This window comes from Pimephales promelas, chromosome 19, assembly GCF_988280905.1.
Source record: "Pimephales promelas chromosome 19, fPimPro1.hap1.1, whole genome shotgun sequence".
Lineage (NCBI taxonomy): Eukaryota > Metazoa > Chordata > Actinopteri > Cypriniformes > Leuciscidae > Pimephales > Pimephales promelas.
Window position 1 is genome coordinate 14,231,178 of NC_142787.1, and position 13,037 is coordinate 14,244,214.

At 38.1% G+C, this 13,037-nt stretch overlaps 1 protein-coding gene across 1 annotated transcript in view; it reads left to right on the plus strand.

Annotated features, from left to right (window-relative positions):
* shroom3 (shroom family member 3) overlaps positions 1–13,037 on the plus strand; it is a 65,130-nt gene that overhangs the window by 2,054 nt on the left and 50,039 nt on the right. Inside the window, exon 2 of the mRNA XM_039657416.2 lies at positions 10,908–11,062. Coding sequence (XP_039513350.2) covers positions 10,908–11,062 — 155 coding nt within the window. The remainder of the gene's footprint in view (positions 1–10,907; positions 11,063–13,037) is intronic.

Consider the following 13,037-nt stretch of genomic DNA (forward strand, 5'->3'; position numbering starts at 1 on the left):
TATATCTGCTAAAAATAAGTGTGTTGTCAGTTAGATTAAAGGTCATTATTAAAATGGCTCCTGTCCTGACCCTAGTTAGTTTTATTTCTAGTATCCATGGGGCCACTATGTGTTTTTTTGCTTGGAATTCAGTGCTAGTCATATTATGGAAATGGATTTCACATAGGAAGGTCACATGAGATAAAATACAGACCACAGGGTCTCTATGTCACACACACTTCTCAATGAGAAGGAGCGTCCTTCAGGCATCTAGACCGTAATTGCTGAGTACAGGGTCAGATTCTTGGTGCGACATCCAGACCAGCGTAAGTAACAGATTTTGACCTGCTACATTCATAAAACAGTTTTCCACATGCTCCTGTTGAATTTTCCCACACGGCTGGAGCCTGGGCACAAAAATTATTAGACAGCGGAATTTAAGAATCCATTATAGTTCTGACAAGCTCAAGATTCTTAGGTGGCCATCTGGGTAAGTTAGTTTTAGTATCTATCTAACTGGATTGGTTGTAGCCATCTTAAAGGGGAACATGTTCTCTCTTGCTTAAAGAACTATTACATTTATGATGGTGGTCAATACAGGTTGCTACAGTGTTGAGATTGTTTTTTTAATATGTTGCTATGTGGTTGATATGCTATTTTTGGTGGTTGCTAGTCTTTATGATTTTCTCATCCCTTTGGTCAACTGCTTAAAATGTGCTGGATCCTTCACTGCTAAAAGTTTACTCTTTGAATTATTGCACCAGGGAACAATAACAATTCGACACCATTATGACTAAAAGTTTACTTAGAAGTATCTAACACTAAAGCAAGGCAGTATTTGTCAAGCGTAGTAGACTGTGAGTGGCCTTGGTCTGCAACATGCCCAGTGCATTATGGGTGTTGACGTTTTCCTACCTATTTGGCAAAAGTGAAGACAACAGCCTTTTTTTTTTCTTTTTTTTTTCTTGTCATGTAGCATCGATTTCAAATGTTTTCTCCTTTCTACTGTATAGGCAGCCACATTTTATTGAAAGCCCATTTTTCCAGTGGTGAAGATAAAGTACTCTTAAGGTATCATTCATGTCTAAAAGTGGAGTGGTTTTAATATAAGTGAATAGTTCACTAACCTTATGTATTAGCACAGTTATTGTGATGATTTTCTTGCTAATGACTTTTACTTTGCCGATAAATCAATAGATCAACTTCATGGGGACTTTTTAAATGGAAATTGGAAATTCCAGACTAATTTATTTTTTTCCTTCTTGGAAACATGAAAACATAATTAATTTTCTTCCCAGTTAAGAAGTAAAGCAACAGAAGCAGTAAGCTTATCCAGTCTTATTAGATTAACGCATTACATATACGCAAGTTTAGTTTTCAAGTTTACAAAGTAAAGAAGGGTTCTAATTAAAATCGGGTGTTCTTCATGGTGCTTAAGATATTTTGTGGGATGACACTTCTGTTGTTTTGATCAGAACTAATTTATCAATTCAGGTCTGTCATGTCAGTGCTGACTGCAAACTGGTGGTTAATCTCTGATCTTGTGATCAGAATGAGCTCTTTCGCTCTGTACTGGATCAGTACTCATCAGTCATGTCGGCTAATCAGTACACTACAGTCAGGGAGACACATGGGAATGAAACGAAAACATCACAGGTTAGACTGTGAAATGCCTGTAAATAGGCCTCACAGGATCATTCCTGCTTTATTCTTTCTTACTTAATATTATGGATTAAATGTGTAGATACTCTGACCCAGAGAAAGTATGGCTTTGTCTTTGGAGAATAATGTAGACTAATTGTTGGCATCATAAGGGTTAAACACTTTTTCCTTGAAATTGATAAGAGTTTTATTGAGTGTGTGTGTGTGTGTGAGTTCTAGCTGTACAAGAGATTATGAGCCCTTGAATCACACTTAAATCAGTCCAAAGTCAGCATGTGGCAGGATGTTTGTGGTAGACGGCAATTGATCAATGGGGGGAAACTACACTTGCTTTCTGGGAAGTAAAAAATAATATAATTAGACTTAACATGAACTTCAGCAGGTGCTTACAATCATGAAATTGAGCAAGAATCCATGAGCTGGTTTTGTGACTAATACTGGAAGATCTCATGTAGGAATATTCATTTCCTCAGAGTCACTTTTTCTGGCTATTAATCATGTAATTTATCCCCTTCATCCAGTCATGAGCTGGTTATTTTCAGCAAAAACCCTAATATAAAACATTTGGCTCTATAGTGCTCTTGAGTTGTTGTTTGGTCCTTTAAGAGATTGTCATTATTGGTTCTTCAGATAAGTGTTTGGTTTTTAGGTTGTTTGAAGCATCAGTACATAGATAAAACTGGAGAAGTAGTAAATAATGGATCTTCAGAACACAATTGAAGATCTTTTGATGAAATCTGAGAGCTTTCTGTCCCTCCATTAACAGTCTACCCAGCTATCACTTTCAAGCCCCAGAAAGGTAGTAAAGACATCATTAGCTGCTTTTCCAGCGCCATTCTTCACTAAAACACATCTGTAATACGCTTCTCTGGAACATCATACAAACCCATCATACAACATCATACAAACCTGAGATCCTAAAGCGAACATGATAAAAGCTGCTGTTTTTTTTGTCATTTTTGTTCATTTACTCAAAGCTTTAAAACCCAAACATCTATGGTTTAACACAGTTTTACAATAATAAGTGATACATTTAGCATAATTAATTCATTTGTCTCAAGATTGCTCATTAGTCATACAGAAATAAAGTGGTATTTACCGTTATTTCACAAAAGAAAGAGAGGACACACTCTTATTCAGTCGCATTTGTTTTTTTGCTTATTTGTAGTCACTCACAGGACAGTATGTTTACATCACATTTAGAAAGAATGATCATTTCTACAAATTTTCTCCAAAAAGACGACCTGTGGAGCTTTAGCTTTCTCTCCAGTAACAGTCCCAATACATTTATATTTTCAGTAAGAAAAACAGAGCAAGCAGAAGCAAAACAGGAGTTGATTTTTTTTTGACATCCAGAACTAAATATGGATATCAGACAGTCCGGTATAAGGAGACAAGTAGGAAGTAGCCCAGAGGAAGCCCCGACAAGGCTCGATCAATCCCAGGAAGTGACAATGTAAACGCAAACGGCCCTGGTTTTGGACAGACAACGCTTTTGATAGTGTACCACAGATAGTGGTAACGCTGTTGTACCGACAGTGGAAACGCTTTTGGACCGACAGTGGAAACGCTTTTGGGCCGACAGTGGAAACGCTTTTGGGCCGACAGTGAAAACGCTGTTGTACCGACAGTGGAAACGCTTTTGGGCCGACAGTGGAAACGCTTTTGGACCGACAGTGGAAACGCTTTTGGGCCGACAGTGGAAACGCTTTGGGGCCGACAGTGGAAACGCTTTTGGCCTGACAGTGGAAACGCTTTTGGCCCAGCAGTGGACACAGTTTTAGCCTGACAGTGGAAACGCTTTTGGACCGACAGTGAAAATGCTTTTGGACCGACAGTGGAAACGCTTTTTTGGACCGACAGTGGAAAAGCTTTTGGCCCAGCAGTGGACACTGTTTTGGCCCGACAGTGGAAACGCTTTTGAACAGACAGTGAAAATGCTTTTGGACCGACAGTGGAAACGCTTTTTTGGACCGACAGTGGAAATGCTTTTGGACAGAGAGTGGTAACGCTTTTGGACCGACAGTGAAAATGCTTTTGGCCCAGTGGTAGAAACGCTTTTGGACCAAAAGTGGAAACGCTTTTGGCCTGACAGTGGAAACGCTTTTGGCCCAGCAGTGGACACAGTTTTAGCCTGACAGTGGAAACGCTTTTGGACCGACAGTGGAAACGCTTTTGGACCGACAGTGGAAACGCTTTTGGCCCAAGCAGTGGACACAGTTTTAGCCTGACAGTGGAAACGCTTTTGGACCGACAGTGGAAACGCTTTTGGCCTGACAGTGGAAACGCTTTTGGACCGACAGTGGAAACGCTTTTGGTCTGGCAGTGGAAACACGACTATTATAGTAATCCATGTGAATCCAGTGGTTTATCCTCAATTTTATTAAGAGTGCTTTATTTGTGATTTTATTTTCATAAATTTAATAAAATATCAATCTCCAACATGCATTGATACAACAACTTCTGCTCTCACGTCAACACTTACGTCATGGTGCTCTCATTAACGCATGTTGAAGATTAATATTTTGTGAATAAAGTGGTAAATTATGTTTTTTGGTGCAAACAAAACACTCACTTCATAAAATTGAAGGTAAACCACTTGAGTCACATGTTTATGATGTCTTTACTGTCATGTTTACAATATTCTGCATGGATTTAATAATGCTTTTTTTCAGCAAATCCCTCTTAAAACATTTTGGCTTCATGAGATGCTATGGATTTTTTTTTGGAGATTGTCATCATAGGTTCTTTAGATCAGTGTTTAAGTTTCTAGCTTCAGCATCAGTACATTGATGAAACAAGAGAATTAGATAATAATAGTTCTACTAAAACTCTGCACCAACAACTTTTCAAGACTATATGCATGCATTTTTTTGGTTGTGTTAAAATTGTTAACATTTTTGATTACAGCTTGATATGAAAGTTTCATTTGATTAAAATGCATGGCTGTATTTGTTTGGAGAGTAATTATTGGATGGAAACAGGCAAAAGCCGAGGAGATCCACGTCCTGCCTTATTTGGTGCTGTGGATTTTGGTACTTGAGTAATATCCTCTGTTGCTTGACTCCAATCTCTCTCTCTCTTTCTCTCTAGCTTCTCAGAAAAACAACACAAAATATCTAGATAGTTTGTGGATTCGTTGCTGCCATGACAATGGGATCCCAGATCCCTTGCACTCCTGAGTTTGTGTATACAGTACCTGTTTAGTTCAACCGCATAAACAGGAATTGATTACAATGATGGTTTCTGCTTGGAAACAGATGTTTCCAAAGCATGAGGATCTGTGCACTGTACACCCAATCCGACCCTAAACGTGCAATTTGGAATTGCATACCAAAGCAAATTCAGTCTATCCTGAATTCAAAGTCTATACAGATCTCATAATTTACATTCAGATTGAATAAACCCTTTGGCTGCAACCCAGTTTGCATTTTGTTTGTCCTGAATAGCATTCAAGATTAGGGTTAATGCATCCCAATTCATAGTTCATTGAAACCAGAATGACAAAGTTTCCTAGATTTTCCTGTTCTGTGTACTGCATCTGATTTATGTGTTGGAAATGTTGTGATAGACTGAAATTTTTGAGTTTTGTCAATTTTGAGATGATTAAATTAAAATTGAAATAAAAGTTAAGTATTCGTAATTTTTGTCTAGCTATCCTAATGCAAAAAATTAAATAAATGGTGTACACAACATTATTCCATGGTAGACTATCCCAATACTTGTACTGGTTGTACAGTAGTCTACTATTGATTAAGTTTTGGTCTTTAAGATTTTTTAAAATGTTTTTATGCTTTTATACTAACTCAGGCTGATTTTATTTGATGGAAAAAACAGTAAAAACTCTAATATTGTAAAATATTATTATAGTTTAAAATAACTGTTTACTTTTTAATGTATTGTAAAATGCAATTTATTCCTTTGATGCAAAGCTGAATTTTCAGCATCATTACTCCAGTCTTCAGTGTCACATGATCCTTCAGAAAATCCTAATATGCTGATTTGTTGCTCAAGAAAAAAATCTCAATATTATATTATTGTTTAATACAGTTGTGCTGCTTAATATTTTTGTTGAAACCATGATACAATGATCAATTTCAGGATTCTTTGATGAACAGAAAGTTAAAGAATTTATTTGACATGGTAACAGTTAGCAGTATATAATATTAGTATTACATAAACATAAACCTTTGAACGGCAGTGTTAACACCAGCAAAGTACATAAAATATAGAGAATAGTAAGTGCATGTGATTTGGGATGCAAACTTATAACGTTTTACTGTCAAAACCAAACTGAAGAAATCTGGACTTGTCTCAACAGGAGACATAATTCATCTGTCTGTATTTAGTGTCTTCAGTCCCGAGAGCACAAGCTAACATAGAGCTGCGGTTTGGTTCATAATGTCCGATGTGGCCCTTTTGTGCTGTAATGTGTGTTGTGCTGAATGCCGTGCTTTCTGTTGCGTGCTGTAGAGCAGTGTTTTGTTTTCAATGGTGAGTAGTGTGTTGTGTGTTGTAGTGAGATGTGAAGTGTGTTGTGCTGAATAGTGAGCAGGACGCAAACAACAGCCATGGCCCTTCACTCCCCATTTAAGAGCTTGTCACCATTACCACGGCAACAATACGGCCCCGGAGCGCGGTTAAGACGCCCGGACGAAACGGGAGATAAGGAGGAAGGATGAAGAGGAGCTATAGGCCTTGAGAGCTGCTCTTATCTGAAAAGAGAGACAGAGGAGTATACAGAGGGACAGTGACGGAAGAGAGGGAGAGATGGAGCGAAGTCTCGGGGATTATGGGTGGTGTAAATGTCACCGATGGGCTTCTTTCAGCGCCTCACACTCAGATCTTCTCTTGTGTGTGTCGCAGTGTCAACACCAGTAACTGGGTTAATGAAACTGCCTGGCTGTATTCTCATTCGCATGTTATTCGTCCTAAATAGTATGCAAGATTAAAAATGTAAGTGCACTGGGTTTTTTAATGCTTTTTAGAAAAATATACTTGTGGTGGGCATTTGTGGCATTCTCTTTATTGATTTTTTTTTTAATGTATGAAGCTAAAAGTTAATTACATGCATTAGTTGTGTTGTCAAAACTAAAACAGAAATTTTAAAAATGTGATGCTTTGAGCACTGTTGAGCAGAATCATAAACACCTCTGATTGGACATTGTGTTCATGCGCTCCTCAGATTTGTCTGTGATTGGCTACAATGATCAACGCACAGGAGCTTTTGAGAGCGCACAGAAGTGTTCGAAAGCGCTTTGAAAGCACAAGCAGGCGACGGTCCGCTGATAGATGCCTGTTTTTAAACACTCCCGTGTGTATCCGTGTAAGCACTCGGTAAAACATTATTAATAGCATGTTTTTGAAGCGCTGATCATTTTTAGCATATTTGATGAGCGTCTGAGCACAATGGCCAATCAGAGGTGTTTACAATTCTACTCAACAGTGCTCAAAGCATCACATTTTTAAAATTTCAGTACCAACGTGGGTGTTTTTGACAACACTAGCAAACAGAATGTACATAACAGTACGTGGGTTTAGTGATATCAAAATGCATATCATCAGTGAGTGTCACATGATCCTTCAGAAATCATTCTATGCTGATTTGCTGGTTCATGTTAAAAACTGTTGTGCTGCTTTAAGTGATACAAATATTAAAGGGATAGTTCGCTATGTAGCTTACCTCAAGGGCATCCAAGATGTAGGTGTCTTTGTTTCCACATTATTTTCGCATTTGTGTGCAACATTTGTGTGCAAACAGTGGTGTTTTTTGTTTCTGGGATTCTTTGATGAATAGAAAGTTTAAGTTCAATGTAGAGAAATGTTCGTAGATAGATGTCTAGCATCCTAAACACAGATACTGGCTGTGCATGCTGTAAAAAAATAGTATTAGAATGCCATTCTAATACTGAGTAATATGCATTATGCAATGCTTGTTGTATCTTATTCTAAACATTTCTCTTCTCTCTTACCCCCCACACTGCTCTTACCCCCTTCATCTTCTCCTTGAGAGCAGGCAAATATAGGGCAGGATAAAGCCCAGGCCTCTGGCAAAGACCCAACAGAGAGAGGGGAATGTCAGCTACGGAATTCCTCAGGAGAGCCTCACTAGCCTGGAAAACAACAAAAGAATCGAGATGATCAAAAAAAAATTTACATTGCAATTCCAACCGTACTTTATGTAGTCTTGAATACTGATTCAGCCTCTTCTGTGGAGCTGCTCTTTTATTCGTCCGTCTCAGAACGCGGCGTGTTGTTTACAGTGTGGCGGCAATGCAAGACGAGCTAAGAGCGACCTAAACCCCAGGAAGTCGGGGGGTTAAAATAAGGTTAAGAGAATTAGACGCTTTGTTCAGTTACATATTAATGGATTCATTGTCACTGGCTTGGCGGCGCATCCACAATTAAACACTCTTATTCATGGCCCTGAGGCCGAGTGTTAAGTAAATCTCCGCTAGCCGTCTTTTCTTTGAGGCGCCTGGCTTTGCGCTCAATAACCGGTGAAAGGGAAGACATGCTTGCTCATACGATTATTCTGAATATGTCCTGATTTGAATGCTGGGAGGAAAGTGGCTCACGGCGGGCTTTTGAGAGTGAGCGCCGTCAGGAAAGAGCCAAATGAAAGACAGGTTTTAACAGGAAACGACACACAATTGGGGACACTTCCCAAATGCACATGTTTAGAAGGAGAATGAAATGCGAGTTTGTACCGAGTGTTATCTTGAAAGGGCTTCCTGAAGGACTTATTTTGTTTGGCACTGATCTGTCTGCAGTTAAGGAATGCTAACAATAAACCAGAGGTTGAATCTTATTCTGTTAGAATTTGCTTGGCTACACATCTATACGTTTAGTTGTTAATCATTGTGGGGTTTTTTTTTCTTCAAAGCAATTTACAGTCGCTTTCAGTTCTTTGGGAAGCCGAATTATAATGTGCCGATATCCAACAGGTCATGCATCTAGGCTGCTAACTAGGTATGCATGCACCAAAATTAAAATTCTTGGCCGAAGCCGAAAACCGAAACACCCAAATAAATTATGCCAATTATTAGTACTACCATTGCATTTATGGCTATGACTGTGTACAAACTTTACTAAAATCAAGGCATTGCAATTGCATAAATTAGTATAGCATTTTCAAAGAATAAATCAATTACAAATTATGCAAATACTGTATTTATTTAGCACATAGCGCATGTTTAACTTGACCCCACTCATGTGAACAGTACATTAAATAATCTACTGGCCTGCAGAGAGTTTTTTAAAATAAATGTCCTCTCATAAAAACAAAGCCAAGCACGAACTTCTCATCACACCAGCACCCAATTTGCATGTCTAAATTAGTTGCTTACATTTTAAAAAATAAGATTATTTTTATCCTACTAAGAAAAAATTATGCGAAGGTGATCTTTTAGACACTGGCTTGATTTACAGATGCATAATCTTTTCTTCTTCTCATGTCACCATTCACTAATGAAACAAGGACGTTTTGAGAAACTTACAGGGTATTTTTTATTATATAATAAACTCTTAACTGTTCATTAACTTAATTGTGAGTTAATGACCCCTTTAAATAGCACTTCCTCTTTTGTAACATGAGATTTTGGTCAAACAAAAGAAAAAAACAGTGCCCACAAAGCTACAGAAATAACCTGTAGTTTGATGAAATGTAATGCGATGTATTTACTGCCTCAGATGCGTCTGCTCTAATGACGGATGGACAAACATAAACATAAATTATAAGGATAATTATCACTGCAATAATGATGGACTCTTAAGCATTTGCCTATTTAAATCCAAGCAGTGACATTTTTTTGTCCAGGCAGTGAATAATGCAACTGTCTAAAGCCACAATGTGAACTTTGACTTATTTAAACATACTACATGTTTCCCCCCGGCAGCTCTCACAGCTTTTAAATACAGCCAGAAACATTGTAATTTCAAGTTAAACACACAAGTATTGTTGAAACTGTTCAGTAGGAACTTTATAGACACGACTGTATGACTTCCTATTACAATTTAACTTCCTAAATAGCTGCTTTGGAACAATGTGATTGTGTGAAAACGCTTCACAAATAAATATGACCTTACTTGTGATTCAATTTAAATGCTGTATTTCAAGGCATGACAGAACTAATGCAAAGAACTGAAAGACATTTTTTTCGTTTTGCAAATTTTAATTATTTTATTGAAAATATGGTATATATTGGTATAATGTACCAACAATCATTTTTTAGAATATACACTTTATTGCATACCATAAATATAACCTGTAGTTCTTGTTTTCAGTAGATTTCAAAATGACTGATTTCTCACCTTTTTTATGCAGTGACAGATGTTGGGGTGTGTTTTATCTTATCTAGGGGGGGATATGAATGTCTTTTCCTTGAGTCATTCACATAGCGCTGAAAAGACAGCAGTTTCTCCCGGAAGTCAGAGGACAAGGGCTGTCTAGACTGTATGTACAGTATATATAAAAAATATATACATACATTATATATATATATATATCTAAAAAAATGAAAATGTATTTCCGAGAAAAACGCATATAATCTTATATTTGGATCAAAACGATATATTTACAAAGAAAGTCTAAAGAGTGCTAGTTCTAGAAACTCCATTTAAACTTCACAATCTGGGTATGGTGTAGACAATTCGCCTGAATTGCTGTCACATATACTGTACAAAAATGCATGTTTCCAGGGGGAATATTTCACCGTCACACCACAGGACATTTCTTTCGTGTATTGTAAATCCGTTGTCAGAATAATTAAGTGCGAGACACCCAATACAAGAAGAGTACATTAACCGATCTTATCTAACCAATTCTGTCTTTTTGTCCACAATTAGATGCTACTAGGGATTTACTGAGGTTTCTTTGTGGTTGACATATCTAAACATTACATTTCCTGCGCATGAATAATGCCTTGTGCTCTTTGTATTGTTTGGGAGCAATGAATGGAGTCCTCTCAGGTGCACATTGACATTATGTCGTCTGGATGCTGCTGAGCTTTTTGTAACGTGGGACTCCATCCGATCAGGACGAGAGATTGTGTGACCAAAATATTAGTGTCAAGAGACTCTGCGAATGTGTAGGCGTAAAGGTCCAAAGAAAACATTCTTCGAATTCTAGCCGGGTTTTACTGGGGGCTCTGTTAGTCCGTGAGCATGCATGTGTTTTTAATTTTGTTCGTAGAGCATCGCAGCCTCTATCTGTTACCGCACAGAGCGCTCACGGTCTGTTTGTGTGTTTTCTTTATGTCCCGCAGGTAGAGGAGGCCGGGAAGGCGTCTCTGTTGCAGCACCCCCTGCAGGTGGGGGATGAGGTGGTCATAATTAATGAGGTGGAGTTGAGTGGATGGAGGCAGGAGGCCATATCACTCGTTAAAGGATCTTACAAATCACTGCGGCTCACAGTGAGAAGGTAAGACCAAACGCAGTTCACTTATTATTTGATTTATTTACACTAGTGATCACAATTTTGAGGTCTGTACGATTTTTTTTTTTTTTTGGAAGATCATTTTCTGTTCGTCAAGGTTATTTAAAATAGTTTATTGACTGCAGAGCTCTATATCCTGAAGTTGCCCTTTTTGTTGATCATTTTCAAACACTCTTGGCTAGTGCAAGTCTTTCCTCATTCACTCTGGTCATGAACTTTGCTCCAACTTCATGACCAGTGGTTTATATGTCAAATAGTTCCTGGTCTGAAACTGAACTGGATGATGTTTGAAGCTTTTATAAAATATACCAGAACATTATGTGGATGCTATATTAATGCACCAAGTTGCTAATAACCATACAGTTTACATAAATATAAGTAGATTTTTACATTTTTGTTGTGGCGCCTGCCCATGCAAAACTCATTCCCACAATGCTAGAATTTGCAACACATTTCTGTGTGGTTTCTAGGGTGTTGGAGGATAAGGTCTGTGGTGAACACAAGTACAACTGCTCTTTATTTGTCTTGTAAAATGCAGTTGCTAACATGTGGCTAAATGGGACTACAGGGTCATTAAACATCATCAGCCAAACAGATAAACTCATCTACTCATTCGCTTTCACAGCCTCGTTGTGTTTTTAATCATACTCTGTCAAACTGTTATAACTCAACCAAAAAACCCTGATACATTTAGTCTTTCTTCACTTAGCGTTCACACTGTCATTTTTAACACCAAACCTACAGATGCAAAAAAAGAAGGCTTTTCTGACATATATTTTGTGACAAGAACATGTCGAACATCCATGAACATCGCTGTATGTGAATACATTTGATTGTATATGATGGAGCTGAGAACTCGTGAAGGGCTTAAAATGTGTAAAAGAGGCAAACCAGCTGCAGGAATCCCTCCGTCACACATACGAATAAAGATCCGCTGCGAGGAAACGCGGTTCTGATACAAACCATGTTCCCGTTCACCATCTCAGAGTCACACAGCTGCCTTATAACAATCAGCATCCTTAGAAACAGGCCTGGGGTGGGTAATCGGGAAAATCGGGAGAATTCCCGGTGGGCCCCTTCCAGGAGGGGCTGAAAAAGCCAGGTTGAAAAAAAAGAAAGGCATTGGAGGAGGATGCTGCCAAATGTGCTAAGTTTACAGATTTATTTTCAAGAGGACAAACACAACACAAGTGGCGACATGTAAAGAGAGATAGGCCTAGTAATGATTAGCATTTGCAACGCTGCAACGTAATTATTCGGCAAATACCAGTGTAGCTTTATTATTCACAACCTATTCACAAGCAAAATATTAAATGCAATTAAGGCGAGACACAGCAGGCAAAAACATCGTTTTTTACTAGTCAGTTTTGAGATTTTGGGATATTTGTCTTCTTTCAGAATAGTCTGAATACACATTTAGGTCTTTATACTACATTTTGTCTGTTTGCGTCTGTAGATTTCTCATAAATTCATAAAAAGTTGGTCTAACTAACGATCTAAATCATCCCGCTGCTCCGCGATCGCTGTCTGCACCCTGTCAAAGCTCTCTCTCTCTCTCCTGTAATGCTGTCGGATCCAAATATGGTCATTTCCTTTTTATCAGCAACCAATCATGAAAGTTGGGGGGGGTTCAACTCTAGATGCACAATCTCATTGGCTGCTGCTAAATCTTTAAAGCCCATTTTCTCAAAATGACTTTTCTCTCATACTCCCAAGTTCAAAATCTCCACTTCTGTAGCACCTATATACACCAAACTTTCCAGTCTTGCACCTGGTTATATTATTTAGACATTTACAGAGGGATTTGTAAATATATTATTCGTAGCGTGCTTTTATATAACATTTTATTCCAAAATCATTTTTAAAGCTATTGACAGTATATTCTGATTTACAGGATAACAAAAGTAGATATCCATAAATCCCTCTGTAATTTTAAGAAAGAGCAGTATATGACGATACA